We start from the raw sequence: 26380 nt of genomic DNA, 5'->3' as shown, positions 1-26380 counted from the left end.
TGGTATGGTATGAATATTTTTACATTTCATTTTGACTGGGTTATATATTAATTTGTTTAAAATCTTTGACAATAATAGAAAATTGAAGAGTTTAACATAAAAATGATTTACATATGTAGTTGGTATGTGGTTTGTCCTTAAAAAGAGTATGTATCGTTTATAATGCAATTATCGATAATGTATTTCTTTTGCAGCTATGTTCACGATGGTGATATATAGAGACGCATGCGCATTGGACATTTATTTAACAAAGAACCCAGTTTCGTCTTTATAAAAATCTCTTCGATACTACGTTTTTGAATGCAATTCTTTTAAATATAGTATTATCTATTTTTGTCTATCTTGACGATGAAAATCTGAATCATCTGTTTTTTTTATTACAACTGTCCTTTACCGTAACTAATTTTTCAAAAATTGAGACTTGACGTTAACGTCAATCATAATTAACTATTTACCTTTTAATAATCATTCAAGACAGATGGTGCTACAGCTCATTTTACAGAAGAAGGGTTCTGTCTTTACCATCAGTTATAATAAATGCTCACCTTTTCATAATTTCTCAAGGCGATGACATTAAGTGCTTGGAATTAAGTGGATAATTATTGTGATTATCTTGGTCCGCCTCTTTCGAAAAATAAATGATAGTACTGACGAATAAACGGAGTACACTCCTGGCAGAAAGTGTTCGATCAAATATATAATTATTTGTATGTTTGACATGAAACATATATATTTTCGTTAACAATAACAGTAAATGTAATGGCAAAATTCATCATGTACAATGAAAATATGAATATAATAATAAATATGTTGGTCTTTTTACAAAGTACAAAATGAAAAACTTTGACTGTAATTTGGGAGGTGATTTAATCATCTCAGCTATGAGAGAAATTTTGTATCAACATTTATAGTATCATCACCTGCATTGTTTAAAAGTAATAAGTAGTACCTTAACACTTTGTCATAATTTTCATATATCGTTGGATAGTACATTATTATTTATTTCGCAAAAAGATAAAAATTGATTATTAATTATTTAATTAATATATTTTTAAATCCATTAATTTCTCTGCTATATTAAGAACTATTTTTTTTTTCATTCGAATAAACATTTTATTAATAAAAATATGCACTATTTTCTCGTATACATTTTTGTTGGCAAGTTAATATAATTTTTAAACGTGTCACTTAAATGCTTAATTTAAGTGACACGTTTCAAAAACTAGAACTTCATATTACGCTAATAATAAAAATAATTTTTTCAATAATCGCAGTTATGATTATCTGCCAAGGTTCATATAAGGAGTTTTTCCATGGACAGTATGAATCATCATTTCAGATAAAAAGAAAGTATACAAACGTTATCTGCTTAAAGTGGACAATTACCACGATCGACGGTTTCTTTAACATGTTGAATGTGACATTAATTTTACGTAGCTTGTCGACAGGTTTGCAGATGTGGCGAACATGAATTTTTTATTATGCGTTACATATTATGGTCAAATATTACTTACAATAGACAAGTTAAAGTGTGTAATCATGTGTGATGCATTTATCTTACTAGGAGTCTACATACTATTTTAGTAATGATGATGATATTGAAAAATTTAAAAGCATTGAAGTTTGCTCGAATTGTGTGTCTCTATTAAACTTGGCTTTGCCGGTCGCTGGTGATTCCCATGTGTCAAAAACAGAACAAGATATAGTACTCCACTGAACAGAATAGTTATCCACTTCAATCCTCTTTCTAGAGTACTAAAGATGTCTAATCCATGTGACACGTTCTGCCAGTCATACAATTTTTTTTAGATTTTTATTTTCCACAGATAGTAAAGCTACTGCAAAAATACGTGGATTTAATAGAGCCCTACGACAGATATATTACTTAACACATTCCAAACAGATTTGGCACAGATAAGCTTCTAAAATAAACAAAAATAGTAGATCTACCAGATTTATCTGGAACGTGTTAGATACAAATGAACTACACTAATTGTAAGATGCGATTTCCATTTACTTGTTAATTCCGTCCATGACAATCTATTTTTCCAATGGCATTTATAGTTTTGCTAAGTTACTCTCTCGCCTTTATTTCGTCTTAAACTTCTTGAAATTGTCCATCCCTTCCACTCTATTTCAGTCACGTTCAATATGTTTCATTTCCGTTCTTGATTTACTTACAAAGTTGGCGAATCATCTTATACAAGCGACTATCAAGTGGCGCTATTGCATTTAACAATATGCTTGTTTCCTTTCGGACGATATTTAGTTCCGTATGATTGATATAAATTATTAAAATAATTGTTTATAAAATTAATATAAATTCGCAGTGTAAAGCAAAAGTACAGCACATGTAATATAATTTGCATTACAGTTAAGGGCTGTTGGGATGTAGAAATATAATAAAAGCAGTTCAAAGGGTTATTGGAATATATAGAACATATCTGTGATTTAATATGCATATTTAGAGATCTGAATTTGCACAGTCTGCATGATCCAAACATTTGTCGGATTTAATTCAAACCTGAGATATCAGATCGAGTAGAGCTATAGGATCAAGTGTCTGGTCATATCGCGAGATCATTTTTGCGAGATCATATCCAAGCTGCGTTAATGTAACTCATCTGTGAACTACTCTACGAAAGAATTGGGCTATTAGATTGTTGCACATGAAATCGCGGTTTTTTCACAATTTAAATCTCACTCGTTTGTAGTTTAATTTCATCGCTGCAAATGGCATTGTATATGCATAATTTGAAAAATATATGCTCAATATGAGAATTTATATTGTACAATACGTGTAACTGAAAATCGTTTTATTAATTATAGAAACAAAAGAAATTCATATAATTTATTTGTACGAGTTCAAACTCGTACATAGTGCGAGTGAGGCAACGCGGAACATAAACACTGCTCTTGGCAAAAATACTGTAAATAATCGAATCACCAGGCGTTGGTTTGAACAATTTTGTTCTGGTGATATAAACCAACTGTTTCCCGACAGCTAAAGGTATTGAGAAAAGTGAAAAAGTTAGACAGTTGTGACTCCTACACGAACTCACTGAGAAGGACAGAATCCGTCAGAATTCATAAAACAAACTGTTACAAAGTTAACAGAATTGAAGTGGGAAATTCTTTCCCCCTCTCCTTATTCCCATGATATTTCACCTGCAGACTATCAGATTTTCGAGCAGACTTTTCGATTGGAAAATTATTTCGAGAAGAGAGAGAAGCTGATGTAAAAACTGAATTTAATGAATTCATTGCCGCCCGTTCTTCCGATTTTCTTTTTAAAGAAGCATTCATGCTCTTGTATCACGTTTTGAAAAGTGTATTGAAGTTCGGTTAAAGAAATATTTATTGAGTTCATTAAATAAAAGTTTATCTTAAAAGTTCAGAAACCATCATTTCATCTGCAACAATTTAAAATACTATGAACTACTATGTTGCTCAAATACTATCCTCACGAGTTTGACCGGAATAGCTAAGGAATTTCACGGAATTTCACTCGGCAATTGGTTCCAATTTTCTATGATACCTTATGAAGGAATCGAAGTAGTATGTTGTTCAAATACTACTCTCGTGTGAGTTTTTCATTATAGCAGGAGAATATCATTCAGAAATGGCCCCAATTTTTCGTGGTACCAGCCCATATTATCTGTATCAATCACTCTAAAATCATAGGTACCGGCACATGCAGCATTGCCTGGATGGACCATGCAGCTTGGACACCTCGAGATTGCTGGATGCGTGCTACAGCCCCCACCGGAGCTAGGTTCGTGGAATCGAATTAGTAGAACAAGAAAATAGAGGATGCGACCCGCAGCGTTCTAGTTCTTCGACCTTGTCATAAGGACTTACTAATTAATAGAATCTTGGGAGTGCAAAATCAGTGTTCAAGAATGGATTCCCTATTTACCTAAACATGTAACAAACGAGATTTCTGATAAAGAAAGCATTTTTGAGACCGAAGAATCCCAGATTGGACTTTTAGGAAACATAATTGAACACTTCCGGACTGCTCATTGCGTAAATACGAATCCACGAAAATCCTTGCAAGTTTCGTAGAAGTACATGTGTTTTTATTGTGTAAGTGTAGTAACACTGGATTGGTTTCCATCACTATTCGCGCAGCGCAACGCGCTAGCGCTGGACCAATCATTTATCTATCTATATCATTGCTAAAAAAAGAAGTAAAAATCGAGTTTTCGACATTTTTCTGTGAGAAAGTCAGTTATACATAAGTTCTAATATTTGGTAACTGCATTATGTAATGTTAAACGTTTTTACCTTCGCAAAGAAGCAATTTTTGAAGTTAGAAAATGAAATTCCAGAAGAAACGAGAATTACTTTTTGTTTTGAAGTTTTGAACAGAATAAAATAAATAAAAATACTGAAACGAATGATAATTAGTTACGCAAATTTTGCTCATAGAGATTCTATTCTACAATGTCGATCGATTTTTACACGTGCAACAACCCTTTGCATTCGAGTGACAATGTAAAATGCCATACCATAATTCACAACACTGTTTGTGTTCAATAAATTGTTAAAAACTTAGATGTGGTGCTAGTAAATGCATCTAATTTCATATAAACAAAATGAAAACGATGATATAGAATGTAAATATTACGTTGGAAGAAATGTCTGCATCATGGAGGTGAAATAACTTCGAGTGCAGGGAGTTAATTTCTAATTCAACCCTTAAATTCGAATTCATCATAAATATTGTATATGCGTTATATCCGAACCAATTGATTACAACGAATTACATGTCGAAGCTGGATCACCTTTGTCGTGACTTCTCCCAAGCACAGACTCAATGACCATTCAGTCTCCAGTATCAGATCTACAGCAAGTTTCTATTTGGTAATGAGCTGCGTCGACGATCTGAACGAACTGCTCCTTTAGTTCCCGCGCCTTCACGTAAACGTCTTCCTTCATGAGATCATAGCACATCGCGATGAGTCCCATGCCAAGCAGTAAATAAACAAAATTAATGATCAGTTTGGTCTGACTATCGGTGGTCAGATCGCCGTGCGTCCAACCAGGTACGAGATCTCCCATTCCAATTTTACACAACGATGTCACGCAGAAATAAGCACTGTCCAAGTAGTCCCATCCTTCCCACTCCGCGAACATGACCGATCCGCCCAAGACGTATCCAAAGATCACCCAGAGGCAAGCCGTCGAAGGTACGGTTATCCTCTGGCCAGGCTTCTTCTTGCCGGTGCACTCATGCAGCCAGGTGTACAGCCACCGGAACGTCTGCGCCAGCACTTTGCCCATGTTGAGGAAGTAGAGTACGTAAAGAGGTATCCCCATCACCGCGTAGATCACGGTGACCCCCTTGCCCCAAGGTGTTTGGGGAACCAGAGTCCCGTAACCGATCATCGTAAAGACGGAGAGGCAGAACATCATCGCTGCGGGGAAAGACCAGAGATCGACCGACGACAAACCGCTGCAGTTCTCCTTCTTGTAGCTGCTGGTGAAGTTCTCCTGATAATTCCGAAGGATTTCATTGGACAGCAGATAAAAGGTCGTCTTGTTGAACACGTTCACCGTCTGGTTGCTAGCCGTGCTGTACCATAGCCTGTCCGCGTATCCTTTCCTAATCAATTCCCGAACACAGCCGGTTGTCGGAAGTTGGGCTTGGGACTCGATCATCCTGAAACCGAAGGCTCCGATTATTGCGTAACCGACGACCAGTCCACCGACGCCCACTTGGGTGCACATGAAAGCGACCAGTTTGCGGCAATAGTCTTTAATGCGTTCTCTCGGGTCCGGATCGGTCGATGTCGACGAAGAATCCCGGCTCCGTAGAGAGGATCTTATTGGGACACGCATGATAATTCGTGCAGAAGACGAAAAGCAGGCTATGGTACTTGAACCACATGGAACTTCACGTTCGGTGATACTAAACTTTCGGGCCGCTTTTCTATTTCTGTCGGACGATGCTTCGTCTTACCTTCCATCCTTTTCTTCGTCCCCTTGTCTTTCTCTCTTTGTTCCACCGTTCCACCCGCTTCGTGCCCGAGGTCAACATTTATAAATAGATTACAATTACAATTATAATTATTCGATAACAAGATTAAGGTCCGGGATAATCGTCTCGAATTTGCATTTCTTTCTATTAAATGCGGAAGTGCTCAATATTTGTATCGAACCTGCTGGGAGTTTATCCATTTAATCGCAATTATGCTTGAGCTGTTTCAATTAATGTTATTAACCCCTTAAGTGTTGACTAAAATGAGGTAGTACATTTGAAGAAATATCTACTATTTATATCAGTTTTGCGGCATTACATTATATTCCATTGAGATTACACTGTATCCATATTATAAATCATATAAAAATCATGGTACACTAAATTTTTCATAAATATCACAAATTAAATGACGTGGTTCTTTATTGATTGGTTACTGAGAATGGATTGATTATTGAGAAATTCTAAAAATTGTACACATTTAGTAAGAATGTTTATAATTAAGATTGCTTAAGTTCGTAATTGTTATAAAATAGCAAGTTGCATTGCAAAAAAATTGGAGACTCATTTCCTTGAAATCGGATATAAGGATTGCAGTTGTATATGAAAGTATGTAATGCTTTCATCGTTAGAAAAATTATTTAACGCATATGAAAATTAACTACAATCGTTATACCTTTATGCAACAGAGACGGTATTGTTTATATATGTGAGCCATTTTGTCGTTAAATACGTGATTCTAAACACACGAATTTGAGAGTGATTTAATTGTGTTTAACCAAAAGGTAAATTTAACTTTTCGAAAACGTGGCTTCTGCAGGTTCAACTTGAAGTCATGAACAGACATGTTGCGTCTGGTACATCGTAGATGTAAGTCTAACAAGTGACTCGAATAATCCTCCTCGTGCTTAGACATCTAAAAATATCTGAATATTCCCATTCAGACGAGTTTACTCGGTAGAATTTTGCAGCCTGTATTTTCGAGGCTAACGTATTAACAGTAAAGTTATTTTTTGTTATAATCGAATTATCAAGCGATGGTAATAAACCATGGGGATTTCATATTAAATATTCGAGAAAGTGTAACGAGTTTTGCGGTTTAACTTTTCTTTTCAGTTTCTTGTGGAAATTATATATTACAAAAATAGTCGAAACTTGCATAGAATGATTGAAGATATTTTTGATGCCGGTAAAGACTGGTGAATTCGACACACTGATACCTGATAGAAATCTCTATGAGATTTTAATCTCAAGCGATGTTAAGAAATACTACTACTTCGAAAGCATTTTTAGCGACTAGATAAGTTTCAGACGTGTTCAAACAAATATAAAAAACTATACTTATGTTAATATATTTAGAATGTTGTACGATCAAAATTTTTTAACGTTTTAACTCGTCACCTACACACAGTGAATACCTATAAAAATTAAAATTTTGGTTCGAAAGTGGTATGATATTGAAAATTATTTTCTGATTCTACTTTATTAAGAATAATGGGAAATTTGTATTGATATATTTAAAAAAATATTATTTAATTTTTATTTAATTATTTTGTGCCTGTTATGACTTTGGAAATGCTTTGAAATGAAGTGCTTTGTAAGTAAATGAACATTTCTTTTATGCTGATAATGAAATGTTAATTGAGTATAATGAATATAAATGTTATACTCACTGTATTTATTTATTACAAAAAAGATGTAATAATAATTTGTAATCTAGATATCAGTTGTCTCCTACAATTCAAGTTCCATAATTAACGTAATATGTGCATTATATTATTAATAAGGGAACACCTTTTCAAGCACAGATTTATTAAAAAAATAAAATTTTCTTGATCTCAGCATTTCAATTATTGCTCTACTTTTAATAAATTAATTTTCCCAGAGAAACAAGAAATTCATAAAAACCCAATGCAATTTATAATAACTTTTAATATTATTAAATATTTCTTTATTAAAGTAACTCTAAAAATATTCCACATTCGACACAACTGCCTGGTACTTTTTCACTTCTTTGTTGATTTATCGTATTTCCATTATTGTTTTTATTAAAGTACAGTAACCGTATGAAAATATAGTGTATCGAATTCGCGTTCGTTGCGGGCCATGGTGTTGTAACATCATTTGCAGTCGTTTTTGATTGTGCTTGTATGGGCGTTTATTATCAAAAAGCAACTCGGTTAAAAGGTCAAAGGAATAGTGAATTGATGGCTCTTAATAGAAATAGTAACCACTATGCATCGAGCACGATGCACAAACTAAATCCCGTGCAATAGGGTCTCGCGTAATCTCGGGGTTAGCCAGTTAGATTCGCGTCGCGTACACCAGTTATATGCTTATCGTCATCACGTACGCATCATCGGATGATCGTAAGCTCTGACAGTTCTGTACTGTGATTTCGCGATGAAGAATTCGTACATCATTTTTAGTACTATCGCAGGTAAGAAAGATACAGTTTTATTTATTTATTTCACGAATTATCTATCGCTTTGCTGTCGAAGAATTCATTTGAAAAGAAAATAGTCACAGCTTGCGTTTTCTCATGTATCGCACATTAGAATGTGGGAACATGTTAATGATATAATTTCATTATTTAAATAATTTCTAACACATGCTTGCCCTGTCAAAGTTAAAATACGTGTCCGAAATGTCTTTAGATTTCAATGCGAAGCGTCTTATATAAATTATTTCGTTAATTCTTTGTGAAATATTAGCTTCAGTCAACGCGACGATCATTTTTACACAGAATTTGACGCTCCATCGATTTAAAATACGAAATATCATTTCGTTTGAATAATCGAGATGATCTAAAAATCTTTAAACTGTCACCGCTCACAAAAAAGAACATGCTTTATGAAATGTATCCCTCGACATCATTTAAATTTTGTGTCTTACAATTTTCATAAAGTGTAATGTTTAATGGTTATTCGATCAAGTCATCTCGATAATAATTATTTAATTAAGTAAATAGTAGATTCACTGTTTTTCATCGTTTTAGAGAGTTAAAAAAAACAGAGTTAAAAACATTATTTAAAAATATTGCAGACTGACATTTGCGGTAAAGTGAGGCAAACATAATCATCACCCGAATAAAGATTTTTAAATCTTAGATAAACATAAAATGAATCTGCTTTCACACACAAGGAAAATATTAAGATTCTAAGAAGATATTTCATCCTGGAACCAAATTACCAATGACTATTGTTTATAACTTCCTCAATTTTGTTTTTATAACGTAATATAAAATACGAATTAATTATACGATGAAACTTTGAAGAAAGAGTACAAAACCAAGCGTTCCTTCTAACATAATTAAATAAGCACAGCATTCCAATATGGCGGACAATTAAAACTTGGTTTCATAAACTTTTTCGTCAATTTTGATCAGTTTTATGGAAGTTTTTGTTTGCTATTTGGTTTATCGTGCACAGTTCGTTTACTTACGAAAGAAATATGTAAAAGTCATAAGAAGATTTCAAAGTAATCATAGACAGTTCGACGTAATCCCTGTTCAGCAACCGGAAGCATGTATTATGTCCATTAAAATCAGCAGGTCGTTCGAATTGTTCACCGGTCGTATATAAAGCGTAACTTAGAAAGTGCCGGTGTTACTCGAACTACTGATTGTATACTAATTTAAAATATTCGGTAAAACTCTTGTTTAGGGGACCATCTCCAGTGACGTTCACTTTGATATATGTCGTCAAGATCATGATCCTGAGTCTCATCCATAAAATTTTAGCCGACGGTCATTGTTTATAGAAAAGTTATAAATAAAAAGAGCTTAATGAATAGAACTTTCAAGAAAAAATATTTTGATGCAACATACGAGTTTCAAATTAAAAATGGAATTGGTTGAGGTCTGGATTTTGATAGTTAATTATATGAATCACATGTATCATATGTATCGTATACTTTATGTAAGAGTGTATATAATTTTGATAAATGCATCGATGCTTTTCTTTTGAAATCATGAATTCTGAAATCGAAAATCATTGGAATTTCATTGAAACGACAATGTTTCCCTTTTTTAACCCTACAGTCAATCCAGAGCTAATTTAAACGTACATGATATACTGTTTGATGCAAAGAGAAGTCATAATTATTAACAAATATATTTCAGTATGAGAGTAACACTGTTCACAACATTTTTATAAACAAAAACCATCGGCTAAAACCTTCCAGGTGTACCTCGAGGGAATAAATAATTTTACCATAACATATAAAGATGAAGATTATTGGAGGTGGGTCTTGTAAATAAGAATTTTACCATATATTTAGTGGTAATGCGAAAGATTCCACGGAATTCTTCTGTGGAATCATTTTATATATAATTCGTCATTCTGTAACGTCATCGTATCTTAGAGCGTGACAGGAATGCGATAAATATCAGACTTTCCGTGAGAAATCAATAATTGCCTGTATTGTGTGTCATATTTGTAAATATTTCGACACGTTTTCAGACAAGTTTATTGAAATTCAATCTTCATAAAGTCTAATGTTTTATTTCCAAAAAAACATCAGTCTCATATAGCATTCAAAAAAGGTTTAAATTTAAATGTACATTAATTTATCAAAAAACCTGGTCTTGATTTTATTTTATAAATTGGAATTTGTTTCAGGTTTATTCGCGGTTACAGAATCAAGTGACTGGGGATACTGGGGCGATCATGGTAATTATTTGTTCTCATCGTTTCAAAATCAATCTTAAGTTAGGAACCTCGTTATAGAGACGAAAGGTTCTTACGAAGTCAATTAAATTGTCCAACGGTATACTTGTTACTTGTCTATCACGAAACTCTTATCTATTTTAACAGCTTATAACGATTCCCCGTTAAACTTTTCGTTGATAGTTTGATATTTGGTTCCATAATTTCATCGTTCTTTATAATTCAGCTTTATAGATCTTAATTACCATTGTCAATACTTACTATCAAAAGAAATACTGAGACAGAGCGAATATACTGTCGAGTAATAGATAACAAAATTCTTTTGATAATTCGCTGATTGTACAATCTAGATATGCGATCAAGTACCCTTCTGTTAAGTGTAATTTTTCAAGTACCCTTTTGTTCTCCGTTTAGACCCGGTACATTGGCCAGGATTATGCGCGACTGGAAAGCACCAGTCGCCGATAGATATTTCCACCAAGACCACCGTGAAAAAAGATTTTTGTGACCTAACGTTCCGAAGATATGAGGACACGTACCATGCGGATGTTATTAACAATGGTCACTCTGGTAGGTGTCGAATGCTATCGAAACGACATAGAAATATATTCGCCGACAAAAGCTAACAGTCAAATAATCAAGCAAAGATGGCGCACGGTAAAGACTCCTTCCTTATTTGTATAGAAGGTTGCCTCCTTCGATTTGTGTATTTATATGCAAATTTATGACATTTCGTCATTAGACTGCGGATCTTTCTGCAAAATAAAAATTCTCTATATATTTATTCACTTATTAACGGGAAAATCTTTTAGTACAAAAATATGGTAATACGTAAGGAAAAACAAAATTAAAATTATACAAAAGAGCTTATAAAGCACAATATGTTGCAACGATAGTTTTAGACTTCTTTAGGATTGTTCAATTACAATATCTGTTTTCAAGTGTGCGAAGTTAGCATTATTAATCATTCTATTTATTATTCTATATTAATCATTCTATTTGAGTTCCATATGTTGTGTGATAGTGGCTTATAAAATAAAATAGAGTGTAATTCAATTGGATAATTACTGTACATGAAATATGACCTCCGATTACTTTACTTGCAAATATGACAACGGTCATTTGTCTCCTATTATGCAACGCTTGAAGATTTGTATTTTTAAGCGAGTCTTCATAATTATTCACGAGTCAAAAGACATGGGACAAACACTGTTTGCGCCAAGGTAAAGTTTTTGTGATTTATAGTGAATCATAATTATCTACGCTAATTGGGCGAAATAGAGGTTGAATTAAAATGTATTTGTTCTTTGAATAGTTTCAGCACATCGACGATAATGTAACAAATAATAATATAATAATAACAATATAATAATTGTATTTCGTGTAACCACTTCTGCCATAAATGCATAAAATCTCAGCTTATTCGGCATAGAGTAAGTAGAAAATGATGTGTTTTTTCTGTTTCAGTACAACTGAATTTTGATAGGAAGTCTATGTTCCTTTCAGGGGGAGGTTTACCGTCAACATACGTGTTGGAGCAAATACATTTTCACTGGCCCGCTGAACACACTGTGAACGGGGTGCGCGATGCATTGGAAGTGCACTTCGTCCATTATGAACTGTCACATCAAAATGTTGCCCAAGCTTCACAATATAAGGATGGTATTACCGTCATCGCAACCTTATTCGAGGTATGATTCTTGACACAAGTTTTTAGTTTGTCGAAGCAGGTTTACGTGAAATCGTTCAGCACACGATGAATTGATTCCTCATACTCGCATATTGATCACTAGACTGCAGATCTTTATGCGTTTCTGTTATTTACACATTTTTAAATTACTAGAAGACGTATACATTAATAAACGTTAATGACTAGAAAATTCTTCGTGGTGAACGAAGGATAACAATGCAATTAATTTTGTGTTTTAATGGGAATATTTTCTTGGATTTTAAAAGCTTACATACCTATTCCACAAAGGTATAAAGATCCGCAGTCTATTAAATGACATAACCATCTTATTTTGACAATAAGAAGTTCTCTAGTTGGCCAATTGAACTTGTTCCTCATTTTGGTTTTTTTATGAAATGATCTATGAAAATTATGATTTACATCAAGATCTAAGAAGACATCTTATTTTTTCTAAAATTAAGATCTAAAACACATCAAGATCTAAGAAGACATCTTATTTTTTCTAAAATTAAGATGTCTTCTTAGATCTTGATGTAAATCATAATTTTCATAGATCATTTCATAAAAAAACCAAAATGAGGAACAAGTTCAATTGGCCAACTAGAGAACTTCTTGTTGAAAGTTCGGAAATATGAATTGAAAAATAGCGGAGAACAGGAAATTAATAGGTTCAAGAAGTGGATGTATAATTTTTTCTAGAAGATAGATGGAAGGTTAGCTTATTTTATTCTAGAAGTGCATTTTTTATGTCCCCTTTGGGACTTTTTTTTATCAGAAAACAATCGACTATTTTGTATTGGTTATTTGCTCATAATTATATTAGTATTTGAGATAAAACGTATACGTTTTTAAGCAAAAATATTGAAAATTCTGCGGGTTAGATTTCTTTTTAATGAATTCTGTTTCTTGAAATGTCTTCCTTGTTAATGTGATTTCATCCATTTTGTCAGTCCGAAACAGACAAATAATGTGGCATATTCAAAAGTACATGTGTAACTATCGTCCTTATCAGGACGAATAAAATATCTCATTATTTAACAAAATGGATATACTTTGAAGTTCAAGTTTCGTTTTACTGGATTTTTTCTCGCTTTTGGTTTATGAAGAAGTAACAAAAAGGTCAAGATTGATTGATAATTATGATATGGGCATAGCGGAAAATTTTTCGAAGGATTTCTCCAAACTTGAAGTTAATTGGATATCTGGAGCTTAAAATATCGTATCAGTTATACAAAATATCGAGAAAATCATGTTTGAAGTTTCTCTCGTCAGTTATGTTTGAAACATGTATAATTCTATTATATTTTCGAATTGAAAAAGTTTTTTTTTCAGACATATTTTTAAAATCATATATTTTAGGAAAATACGATAAGCAAAATCGATTTTTTGATGCTTCTAGACCATGATAACTGATTGAACCAGGCGATAAGTATTAAAATATTTACAAGTCCAAAGTAACATCGAACGCTTTGCAGAGATTACACTATCTTTCAATGCAAATTAATGACTAAGAGTCACCGTTGAAGCTGATGAACTGTCAAATCGATTTTTAACACTAAACATACAGAGATCTGGAAATGACAGACGCGTGTTTGCTTTATGTGAATGACACGACTGAATTTATTTAATCTGTTTGCCATTTTTATTACAGTGTTAGTTTGAGTGAAGGAATTTATTCAATCGTTTCTTCACTCCTTGTACTACAACAATTCGTCAAATAGTCATCTATTTTAAATCGAAATAAGATTTAAAAAATTTGTTTCTTATCAATGTTTGATCATTAGAGTTAATGCAGACGCACGATAAATATAAATTTCCTTACCTTTGTAAGAATTTATTAACGACAAAAAGAAGTTATAGTTAGTATAGAAGTGAAATAAATCGTAGGTCAAGAGTCTTTATAGTTTCAGCAATTTAAAAATAGAAAATGTGGATCCAGTACCTTAGGAAGCTCTATTAAATATATTCTTTAAAGAATAAATTAAATACATTCTTGCAGAAATAATATTTATGTTATTGACAAGAAGGTATGCGATGTTACAGTTGAGTAAAGAAGATAACGCGGATATAATGCACATCGTAAAAGTGGTAAACATATCTAACAGTTATGAGCCGAATACAAAGCCAGTGTCAGACAAGGTGGTTCCTTCACTTCTTTTCCCGAAGAATCATTCAACCTTTTACCGTTACAATGGATCGTTAACTACTCCAGATTGCCTGGAGTCTGTCACATGGGTGATTTTCACTGAAAAACTTACGATATCGAAGCAACAGGTCAGTATAATTACTTACTAATGACTAACTCATTTAATGCATTTCTAACAGAATTTTTGATCGTCTATGAAACAGTAAAAACATTTAAAGAATATAACAATAAGATAATTAAAGTTACAAAGCTTATGCAAATAATGCACACAATTTTTACTTTGTATAAAAATCTGTAGGCTGTTAATAACAAATAATAAGAATAGCAGTTTATCAATTTGTTCACTTTTTGATCTTCCCGATTGTACAAAGGTGACACATTATTGTTAAAATGCTTAATATTGATTTTTGAAGCAAGATCTTTTCAAAATGTCCGTAAACTTTTCCGATTTATCACATCACATTTTTCAAAGAAAATTCACCGAAACGAAATTTTGCAGATCAACGCTGCACTTTCCTTTCATTTACGATATTGCCGCAAAAGGATTTGTTTATGTTGCACGTGATTTGCAGAATTGCTGCGAAGTTTGTATCTGTATAAGATTATTGCATATATATCGGCTGAATCCATATTTTTCAAAAATGACTGAAAAAGCAAAATTGCACGATTACTTAAAACCTTTTTCAAGGACACGTTACTAATAGACAATATCTAATGTATCATGTGTCACTTAATGAAAGATAATAATACATCATTATCTTGTTAAGCAAATATTAGTATGATTTATTATATTTTAAGACTACTTATCTAGTCACTTAAAGATAAATACATGTTTTGTATAAAAAGTTCTTATGTTTGATCACGAATGCTCATTCGGCCGTTAGTAGGTATTACTAGGACAGAGAAACGGAGTTTCGATGATCCGAAAATACTAATATTTTTTCAAATCTTACAAGCTAGCATGAAACGAACTCCAGTAAAAGCATCGAACATTTTTTCCGCTATTATTTTACAACTGTAGAAATTAAAACGTCTTAGTGATTTTTATCTCCACCAGTATTTTACAGAACATTTCGTAGAGCTTATACGTTGCAAGGCGAATAAAGACGGACATTAATATTTAGTGGATACCTTCATCATAGAGAACCTTCAAATTATTCAAAAAAATTGTTTGATAGTTTCGTCGATGGCTCATAGAAAGATACAAAGTTCAAGGAAAATTCGATTTTTGGATTATTGGAATTTTCATTTTAAACAAAAAGGAAATTCTCATGCGAGGCTTGAGGTACAGCTGCACGCAGTAATTACGTAAACAAATAAACATCGTTCTAACACGAATCGAATTATAAATTCGATGTGTAAACCGAAGAAGAAAAATTAGCAGCGATTGTTAGTGTGTTTAAAAATTACATTATTCGAGCAGTTTCCAAATGTACTGAAAAACGGCGCACGTGCAAGGCTATCGAAATAGGTTCAACACGAATTTTTTATGGCTACCTATTTTCAGATTTAGGAAGCGAAAAATATCTTTCGAAGCTTACTTTGAATTCTGTTTTAATCTAAACTATTCGCATACTTTATAACACTTGTACATACGATAACTCGATGTAAGAAAATAACTAAAACTTCAATATTTTCTGGTACACAATGCGTTTCGCAGCGTGCGGTAGTATTACAGGCGTGATCTCAGTGCACAGAAATTACGGCTACTATATCGTGTTGTATAGGTGGTTTACTTGTCTCAACAGAAATTGCTTAAAGTGAACGCAGGCTTGTTTATACAACACTCTTCACAAAGTACTAAACACCTTATATACACCGCTTATTTTGAAAGGAAGTAACGTTCGTCTATTCGTGCAACGAGGAATTTTACCGTTTAAATTTAACCCTTTCGCATTGAAATCGTCGGCACTGGTTTCATGCACGCTGTTTCGAGGCCGACCTCAACATATAATATTCGTTGTGGGTAATGCATATAATTAAGAGAATGCAGGTAGATTTTTTAGGTGATTTATAAATTGTTTTTGATTGATAATTTCAGCGATTGAATTATTGATAGTCAATGTAATATCGATGATTTCAAGTCGACGTTCTTAACCCGAGAAAGATAACCTACGTCGCAGAGGCGCCTGCGAAGACTGTTGATTTTTGTTAATTTTTCATAGAGGTCTAGTGATTTAAGTTTAAAATTACTTAAAATATAAAAAAATATAATATAAATGCATTTTATTTTTACAATAATGCCAAACCTTTAAAATTACTAGATTAACTTAAATAAATATCCATTGTTAGTATAAAATTGACGCCTTAGAAAAGCATGCGCCTCTGAAGCGTATGGTTATCTTTTACGTACGTTGTCATATGGTTATCTTTCTAGGGTTAATTAAATGATACACTTATAGTACCAGAATTATTGGTAGATTTATAAAAGAAAGCGTCGATTCAAGTGTTTGTAAAATTTAAAGTTTTTAAAAATTCTTTTCGTAGTAATTAAAATGCACCGATATTCATATTTTACAGTCGGTTGCAAATTTGAATTCGTCACAACAAATTACCTTATACCAGAAGGCCGGAGGTTTCGATATGTATTTTTTCGCAAACTCTAATGTGTTTTTTCTATTAATAGCATTCACAAGTGGTTTTCGTCTGTCGACGTTACCGTTTTCATTTAGAAATTTTCTAACACCCCAATAATTCTGGGAACACATACTTTTGGATCTTCCTTTACTTTTCGTATCATAAAACCTTCTTTCGAAGGGTTTAAAATGTTCTTTCTACCATGTCCACACTTATTTTCTGTTTTTAACTAAAGCTTCTTTTTATAATTTTATTAATTTCTCGATACGATTCACCCTCTTTTCTCAATTAGAAATTATAATATTCTTACCTTCTGCACTTGTTACTCAACCTTTATTCACCATTGATATAAAAAAAGGGGTTTGCCTAATAAATATATAATAATTGATCAGAGTATTTATTAATTTCAAGTCAAATTTTATTAATGCATTTTGATAATTAGATAAAAAAAAAGTCGCTTGGAGCAAATCTGTCACTGTTGCACTTAACCCTCCGCCGACATTTTTTATTGTTTTGGGATTTCGAAAAGTCTGAGGTAACTAATTGTAGTTCCTAATTGAACATGTAAGTGTTAAATGTTTAAACCCATTTGTAATAAACATAAAAATTCGACGGGAAGTTAAGAAGAAATGGATTATTATACCGGAGGAGGGTTAAAGAAATTAATATGCAAATATCATTGTAAGTATAATGCATTTAATTAGTTCATTTATACATGCATTCGCTTGAAGTTGATTACAGTCGACCTTACGATTCGCGGTTCACTTCTATGATGTTTACTGTAACTAGTAGACTGCAAATCTCTATGCAAAATGAAAATTGCCTGCATTAATTGCAATAAGATTCATTTCTTTCTTTTGCTAATTTTAATAAGTCGCAAATAATAAAATAATAGTTAAATCTAAATTTATTAACTTAAACCATCAAAGCAAAGTTTGACTATTATCTATTTGACACATCCATTTTTGTGATAAGTGCATAAAAAAGTCCGCAGTCTAATTATAATCAGACTTAAATTGATTCTACAACCCTCGCTTTTTACGCGAGGAGATTTCTCTATTATACGTTGCAAAACCAAGCATTTAATTACGACAAAGAAAAGCGAAATTAGCATATAATCTTTCGTTTCTTTACAGTTGCACGTTTTTGAAAGTGTTAAGGCGAAGAACGGCACCTTGAGCCACAATTACAGACCAACCCAAGATCTTGGAGACAGAAAAGTTTATCTCCGTGGCATCGATTCTTCTGTCGCAATGCCTACGTCGAATTTAATGTTCACACTGTTAAGTTTTATGTTTATCAAACTGTTGTGCTCGTAATAAAACGTATTGGTATAACAGGATTCGGTCATGTGTTATTATCAAATTATCAGCAAGTTATACTCGGATCAATTATGTTATACATACGGAAGCGTGGCCTCTGCACGTTGTAGCTGATCATCATCCGATATTCGCGCACTGTTCGGGTGAATTTTACCGAGATGTTTTAGGCATTATACAACTTTATAAATAAATTTTACATGTGCATTTCATACATGTTACTATTATACACTTATGAAGTAATACGATTCCTTAATTAAATCAGCGTGTAACCGATGATTAATCGAACTCTTATTAACCATGGATGAGAGAATATCGAATTAACAATTACTTAACCGGTAGACAAGAGAGAGAGAGAGAGAGAGAGAGAGTAAAAGAAACAAAATGTTATATTACAAACAGCCCAGAATATTGTCGTTTCTTTCTCGACGATTTGTTTTTGCACTGCACCGTCTTTCCGCGGGTATGTTTCTTGCCTTTTTGATCGTATTCGTTCTGACACCCATTAGCCAGGAATTCGATGCTGACACCATGGTCGTCGTCGTTCTCATTTTCGACGATATTTCGAACGTTGACGCTGTACATGCATTCCCTTCGAAGATGTATATCGAGGTGTGGTGTCTGTAAATAATAGAATCATTAAATTTTGTTTTTTTTTTATCAACGTATCGTGTTTCGTTCAGCATAGAGGCATGGTGCTACGTTGGTATTAATAATTACAGTCGCAAATACTTTGCAGGTAATTGAAGTATCGGATAAACTAGATTCATTAATAATAAGATGAATTTTTAGTAGTATGCCAACAATTTGTTAAACCCTTTCATTTTTCGAAAACAGATGGTTTTAACGAGCGCTATTTCTTCGCGTGTGACGCAACGCTTGTTGCTAGATTTTTAGTACCTACAAATGGATTTTTATTGCTTTTTTTATAACCCGCCGGGCTCCACTGTTTATGTCGATCGAAATACTTCGTTAAACGTATCCGGTGAAGCACTGAAATAACGTGCAAGAATTTTTGTAATTCTAGAAAGTTATTGTGTGTTGTGGAATTTTTATAGAGAGAAATGTGACCTCCAAAACTTTTTAAAACAGTGTTCTCATGGAACAGATGTTCTAGAACCTGTATTACGTCGTTTACTGAAAAAGCTGAGAAACATAAACGAGTTCTTAATTGTGAATTATCTGCACAAATATTACAAATATACAATATATATTCAGAATATTAAATTAACGTCATTGAATTAATTAATAATAGTATTCGGCTTTTATGACAATGACGAACAGCCTTTTCAGTACTGATGATACCTTTTCTTATCACAAAAATTTCTTTATTTTTCTATGTTTTAAATTCTATTTAAACTAAAACTTTTCTTTGTTTGGTTTTTAGATGTCTTTTGAAAAACTTCTAGACTTACGTTCGACTTTTCGACAGATTAATCGAGGAAAACCCTCTCAGTCGAGTTTCAAGTCGACATTTTATATCATGAGGGCGGTTATAGTTCTGCTCAAAGGAAAATCATGAAAAAATTCAGAGCGTTGCGCTTAATTAGGCAGAAAATTAATGAATTTTTCAGAAGAAATACAGCATAATCTATATTAATTCGATTCAATCCTATAATTACTCTTGTGGCGGCGGTACCGGTTTGAAACTTCGCTGAGAAGGTTTTCATTAAGTGACACATCAAAGGGTGTAAACAAAAGTCAATTTTGGGGACACATATGACCATCTTATCCGGCTATTATTCCCTATGATCAAAACAACTTTACTAGACATCAACGAGGGACAATTTTTTCACGATAATACCTGAACAACTTTCCAGAATGTTTGCTTCTGTTGTTGGTTCTTCTCGTGAGGTGATGGACAGGATTCCTCTCGCCATGAAACGTTGTACGCTTTCACCTGGTGGTGCACCGGCCAAACCAATCGTGCCCTGACTTCTCCGCACTGACAAATCATACGTCGCAACTGAAGGCTGGTCTGATTTGGTTCGCACCTGCGAGAACGTCTCTCTCGGTCGGCTTCAATGAAAGGGCACTTCTTCGTTTGTTATCCTGATTATTAAGCTCGGTGGAGATGTTTACCAGAGTATTGGAGAACAATCGTACGTCTTTTTAACTATCTTACCATATACCATGTAATCCGTGCTATTGAAGACCTTCGAAGACTTTCGCGACACCAGCCGTCGGCCCCCGTACAACGCGACAGCTTGCACCTGAAGAAAGTACTGGTAGTTCAGTTCCAAATCCTTCAGTTCGTAACAGGTCTTATCCTGTAAATCAAACAAACGATCAAAGTCTAAATATTATTATCTCGACTCCACGCAGAACTATTTTACAATTCACTTCGGATGTTAACTCTTTGCGGTATGAGGCCCTAATGGAAAAGTACCATAATTCTAAAGAATTTTGACGTTAAAATGGAAGCTCTGATATTCAATGAATGGAGAAATGTTACTCGGATGAAAAAACGATTTTTCGGATAGTAAAACACTCTTTTCTTACTATCATTATACGACCTGCATAAAAAGAACGATACGATAACAATCGCAAGTGTGTGGTATAAATTAAAGATTTTAAAAATTGTTGTGGACTTTGTTTTACAGCCAAATAACATTCTTTCTATGTCTAAACAAATTTTTACACTGGAACCGCGACTTGCGACTTGCGTAAAAGGAACAATAGCCATTGCAAGCAGTAATGTGTTCGATATAAATTAAATATTTTTGAAATTAATATGGATCCTTTTGGAGCTAAATAACATTTTTTAAAATTTGTTAGACCGCGGACACCGTGCATTTATAACAAAAATGACTACGTGAAATACGCAACAATAAAGACGTTAGAAGAATTTAAAAACATTCCAATAAGTATTGGAATTATTAAAGGAAGAAATACATTTCATTTCTGTCTCTTATTAATTCAAAAGATTTTGCATAAAGACCCGCAGTCTAGCACATATTCGCAAATATGCACATATTCGTTATCAGTTTCACAGTCTTCTTCTTGTTCACTGAGAATCCAATATACCGATAACAATACATCTTGAACAATTATGCCAGTATTGTGTTACACCATTATTATCGTTATTGATAGCCCGATCGAATGAAGTAAACTTAGACTTTCAAATTAAACTTTCAACTATAACTTTGCAATATTTATTCAGTTACTTTTAGTTCCTGGTTATTCTAGCATCAAATTCAGTAGAATTATGGTTGCATTGTGATAAGAGAAGTTGATAAACTGTTCTGACTATTGGAGACGGAACATCACAGTGTAGTTGTGGTCGTTACTCGAGGATACATCAATGATAACTCACTTTTAATATGGTTCGATGATAAACGAGAAGGGAATTGTTGGTCGGGCCGTGAACGAGGCGACTCCAAAATACTTTATAGAAAGTAATTGGCACATCCGAGGCTGGTTTCCCCCATCTGAGCATGACACGTAATTTTCCACCGATTAGGCGCGCGCCGGATAACGTTAAGTTCTGCGGTTCTTTGGGACTCCGAGGCTCTGAAAACAATAAATTACCATCTACTTTTTAAGGCAATAGCAAACAATAAGGGAAGCCGACTCGCAAACAGAATGCAGAATGACTTCGCCTCGCTTCGCTGAATTATTTATCGGGCGTTCGCTTTCGTTTGAATAATTTAATATTTTTGACGACATCGACGGCACAACAATAATAATTCGTCGTCGTACGAGACTTCCCGTCTCTCATCAGGCCACGATCAATGGAAAATACAGGGACGAGTAATTGCACGACAAATGATCGATAATTACAGCGCAAAAACTGTAATGGCCTTTGCACGCGCACTCGAAGAACGGCCATTGGCCTGCTTCCCTGCAAAGTTGATAAAGGAACGTGGATCACGGAATGGAATGATATTATCGGTGATAGTGATGGAATATGCTTTCGACTCGTGATGTAAGATTTGCATTCGTATTTGAATCCTGAAGGATGAACGATGCCTGCAGCAGAGGATACTTCGGTTGCTTCTTCGTTTTCTCCAGAAGACCTGTTCGTGTCGGTAAGCGAGATAGTATTTATGCTTCAATTAAAATTTACTGCGATTAATAAATTCGATTCAAACTGAAATAGCGACAAAAGCGACGTTCTATAAACCGACTGCTTTAATTTCACATTAAGATATCACTGAGGAGATCGGTTTAACAGATCAGGCAGATAAGTTCTAAGCATCGACCTGTAGGAGATACCATCAGAATGAAGACGAGCTTTCAAAGTTTGAACCGCTGGAACGTCCTGATGAATACGTTGTCAGGGAACTTTCTACCGGTAACGAGCGAGGAAACGAAGATGCCGGTTATTTTGAAGTTATACGTGGCCATGATTTGGACGATCGAATTGACGTATCTTGGCGCCTGTACCGTCGGCATATTCTACGTGCCAAAGGAAAAGGCGCTGAGGGACGGCACGGTGAATTTTGTGGTTACGTTCGACATATTTTTCTTCCTCCCAATCTTGTATAGTAATAAAGACACGCTGCAAGGATTGATCGGGACGCTGAACAAGATTTTTGCTGCAGAGGGTAGCATGCTCACGACTACAGTTACTCAGTTGCTGGAGCCGATGATGAGGGTCCAGAAAATTTATATAATCGGCAGCGGAACTGCGCTTCTTGCGTGGACAACGTTGCCGCTCGCGGGTCTGTTCTATAAGAAAGAATTCTATTGCGCGGATTATCAAGTGCCGATGGCTTTGTCGAAGGAGCCATTTTCCGTGGCCATTTTCGTCGCTGGTACTGCGCTTCAGATGGTCGGCGGCGTTGTCACCTTCATTCGAAAGGCTAGCTTGGACGTGTACACTATACACTGGATCCTTTTGATGACTGCTCAGTACAAGTATATGGAGCTGAAGTTCATATCGATACTCGAGAAGGACACCACTTCCATCGCCAAGGACACGATCACTGAGGAAATGAGATTGCTGACCCGGCATCACAACACTGTAGTAAAGTATGCAATTGTTGGGTCGATGCGTAAGTTTTATTGCTTGTTTTCACACTGAACTTATCGAGTATTAAAAGTGACTGGCATGCGTTGCTTTTTAAGAATGATGATACTGAATTTATATAGTCGTTTGGTCATGGTTGATAGAATGCGTGCCAGAATTAAGAAACACATTCTACCATTTCCTGTAAAATTAGCTTTACAATTTCAGGAATCTTCAAAAAAAAGAGACGTGAAACCGGTTATGTCTACCGGTTTAGTAGATATAGTGCTAATCCCCCGCTATTACACGGGGCCAATATGTCCCACGTTTTTTTGAGAAAGTGATATTGTCACGAGAAGAATTAAATTAACAATTAATTCAATATACTTATATATCGGATTCTAATAAAGAAAATGATGTTCTAGAATGTTCAAATTAAATTCTCAAGTTTTTGCATCTCTATAGTGTTAGTTTTGGAGTGACAGTGGTTTGAAAACTGAACTGTGCTGATGACATTCATGTTTCGCATAGGAAGTGCGACAACGGAGGATTATGTGATGTTTTATATTTAAAGTAAATTTTGTTTATACATGGTGATTCCATGTAATTGAGGTGATTTGAAGTAACTTTTTCCCTAGCGAAAATGGCCTCTGTGACTTCTTTAGCGAATTACGATATTCTCTCCATGCCTGTCACAATTTCGCGTCTGCCGAGTGACAGTTACGGTAGAAGAGTTCTTTGTGGCGTTCCGCTCGGGGGCGGAGGTTGGGATAACAATTGAAAAAAAGAGGAACAGAATTTTCAGAGTTCTTTAATTACGAACATGTTGAAATCCCATTTAATTTATATGCACTAGTTGACTAAACATAATATTTTGAGCATCAGAGGAAATGTTCGACCAATAGATATAAAAGTATAAGAAGCTCAGATTCTTTTTGATGTCTCATGAAATTATTTATCTTTTACCACGGAGAATATTTATTTTGAATTTTTCTTAAAAGTATTTCAAAGTCAGTGCTAATTGATTACATTTAGAATATCCTTGTGATATATTGTGGACAATGCAACTACTAGTTCTACTTTTTAATACATTTTTCATTAGTAACAACAACTTCTATCGAGTGCCAAACCACTCGTAGTAACAATAACGTAACATTTTTGTTTCGAAATTATCATGAGAGGTATTGGAAATGATTTGTTGACCGATAGAATTTGCCAGTATTAAGGATTTATCGACTCTCTATCGATATACCGATAAATGAGGAAAGTTACCTTTCATTCCATCATATCCTATCAGAAGTGGTTACGGCAAGACTACAATTAAATGATCCAAGGAACTTAGTGTAAGAGTACGTTAAATAAAAAGTATAAAAAATTTTTAGTTAGATTAGATAAGTGCTATTTGAAATAGATTGGTTTCGATCACTCGTCTTTAGAGTAGATTAGATTAGATTAGATTAGATTCTTATTACTTAAATAAGAAATGGAAGACGTTAATCTTGTGATCAAGAATGAAGAATAACGTGTAAATAGTTACGAATAACGTGTAGCTAAGCATTGTTAAAGATAATTAGAGGCCCCAAAGTAGAAATTGGGAATGTTTGAATGATCTAGTGTTATCGAACAGTTAAATTTTTAATGGACCGTGAAATGATAACTGATATCTTGGGAAAGCACTACTGAATGTGTATATACTACTATTTGGTATTATGTTTATTGAAAATGCATACGTAAAAGTTTGAAGAAAAACATGAATCAAGTTACTTTCTGTGACTTCTGTTGTTTTGAAATGATCTGTTTCGTTTAAACTCATTATTTTTATTATAAGAGATAAAAGAATTATATCTTATTATTATTATTTTATTATAAGAAATTAAAAGAAAAATTAAACTAAAGTGCTTATTTTGTCTGAAGCGTCTTTTGTAGTAATGTACTGAATACCATTTTTTACATGTAAAAATGATTGTAATATATGCAGAAATTGATTTATTTGTATAATATGCAGTGATTGTAGTCTACCAGATTTTTAGAAAGTTTGGGCTCTAATACAATTAGAAACAAATGTGTTAGACTAGTTGCAACAATAAGTAGTTTATACTTTAATGATGCATTTACTGATAACTAAGATACTTTTTTTCTTCTCTTCCATTAACATTAAATTTCACATGTTTTCGCTGGTTACTAACCTTACATCTAATTTCTACCTTATGGCATATACTAACTGTCTATATTTGTATAAATCCTATTTTACATCAAACCTAATTCTTTGCAACCCAAGTACAGTTACATGAAACTAAAGGCAATTTCATGGAAGCTTACAAGCAAGAGATTTTGGGGGACTTGAACAATTCTCAAGGAGTTCAAGAATTAATGATACTGATTATTGGAATATTTCATCGAACAATTCAAACGGTCGGACGTTTGATAGTGTTTGCTCTTGCTGAATAAAGCTGCAGTAATACCTATAAGTTTTATTAACTACAATATACCTCGAAGATTTGTTAAATTCAATCAACTACCATTGGAATGGAATACTTTCAAGATGGAATCAAGATAAATACAGATGAGAGGTAGATAATTTCAATAGACTACTGGAACTTGACAAAGGATTTAACTCCTTTCGCTTCAATGTCTGCTTGACACTTCTCCAATTTCATCATCCCCCCTTATATACCTAACACATCAAAAGTTTAACACTAGAACTACCTATGACTGGTTCCTGTTTTTTGCTTTTACGGTTCCCGATATTATAAAAATGTTTCTAGGAGAAATTTTTAGATAAGAGCTTTTTTATGCTGGCACATATTATGATAGAAATCGCACGAAGTTTAAATAAATCCAATCTTGCCATTGTTATAATACAGTACATTTCTTGTTAAGAGCTTGGTAGTTCTAGTATTAATCTAGTAATATAATAAATTAAATGGGATTTAAAGTATTACCCGTAATTAGCAGTGAATGTTGTACTTTGAACACTTATCTCTTATTTAAGTCTAATAAGCTTCAGAATAAGACCAGAATAGTTGAAAATTTATAGG

At 33.7% G+C, this 26380-nt stretch overlaps 4 protein-coding genes across 8 annotated transcripts in view; 2 read left to right on the top strand and 2 right to left on the bottom strand.

Annotated features, from left to right (window-relative positions):
* Positions 1–1449: 1449 nt before the first annotated feature.
* On the bottom strand, positions 1450–5922 carry LOC117219413 (TWiK family of potassium channels protein 18). The gene is made up of 2 exons (XM_033468565.2): positions 2018–5922; positions 1450–1838 (listed from the first exon to the last, which is right to left on the bottom strand). Exon 1 carries the CDS (start codon positions 5845–5847, stop codon positions 4831–4833), a length of 1017 nt encoding a protein of 338 aa, XP_033324456.2. The 5' UTR covers positions 5848–5922; the 3' UTR covers positions 1450–1838; positions 2018–4830.
* A 2348-nt stretch (positions 5923–8270) lies between these two features.
* Positions 8271–18600, top strand: LOC117219443 (putative carbonic anhydrase 3). The gene is made up of 6 exons (XM_033468604.2): positions 8271–8426; positions 10609–10659; positions 11071–11226; positions 12124–12347; positions 14390–14620; positions 18206–18600. Exons 1-6 carry the CDS (start codon positions 8390–8392, stop codon positions 18386–18388), a joined length of 882 nt encoding a protein of 293 aa, XP_033324495.2. The 5' UTR covers positions 8271–8389; the 3' UTR covers positions 18389–18600.
* Kal1 (anosmin-1 Kallmann syndrome 1) overlaps positions 17746–26380 on the bottom strand; it is a 25066-nt gene continuing 16431 nt past the window's right edge. Inside the window, exons 5-8 of the mRNA XM_033468603.2 lie at positions 21705–21901; positions 20514–20658; positions 20193–20407; positions 17746–19009 (exon numbers count right to left, since the gene is read on the bottom strand). Of these exons, the coding sequence (XP_033324494.2) occupies positions 18776–19009; positions 20193–20407; positions 20514–20658; positions 21705–21901 (791 nt within the window). The 3' untranslated portion in view covers positions 17746–18775. The remainder of the gene's footprint in view (positions 19010–20192; positions 20408–20513; positions 20659–21704; positions 21902–26380) is intronic.
* LOC117219444 (odorant receptor 22c) overlaps positions 22225–26380 on the top strand; it is a 6773-nt gene continuing 2617 nt past the window's right edge. For 4 of the 5 annotated variants that reach the window (XR_013032836.1, XR_013032835.1, XR_013032834.1 and 1 more), the window contains exons 1-2: positions 22225–22419; positions 22566–23365. Coding sequence is in view for 1 of the 5 variants with exons in the window: in XM_076519371.1 (XP_076375486.1) it covers positions 22357–22419; positions 22566–23365 (863 nt within the window). In the remaining 4 variants the exon portion in view is untranslated. Of the gene's footprint in view, positions 22420–22538; positions 23366–26380 lie in introns of all 5 variants that reach the window. The other variant, XR_013032837.1, reaches the window with a different exon arrangement.

The sequence above is a fragment of the Megalopta genalis genome, chromosome 2, assembly GCF_051020955.1.
Source record: "Megalopta genalis isolate 19385.01 chromosome 2, iyMegGena1_principal, whole genome shotgun sequence".
NCBI lineage: Eukaryota > Metazoa > Arthropoda > Insecta > Hymenoptera > Halictidae > Megalopta > Megalopta genalis.
The sequence above is the reverse complement of the archived record's forward strand: the minus strand, read 5'-3'. Positions and strand labels throughout refer to the sequence as shown.

Coding starts and splice junctions, on each gene's coding strand:
- LOC117219413 (XM_033468565.2), bottom strand. CDS start 5,847: ATGCGTGTCCCAATAAGATCCTCTCTACGGAGCCGGGATTCTTCGTCG.
- LOC117219443 (XM_033468604.2), top strand. CDS start 8,390: ATGAAGAATTCGTACATCATTTTTAGTACTATCGCAG. Junction 8,427..10,608: donor CATTTTTAGTACTATCGCAG/GTAAGAAAGATA, acceptor AATTTGTTTCAG/GTTTATTCGCGGTTACAGAA. Junction 11,227..12,123: donor TATTAACAATGGTCACTCTG/GTAGGTGTCGAA, acceptor TTTCTGTTTCAG/TACAACTGAATTTTGATAGG.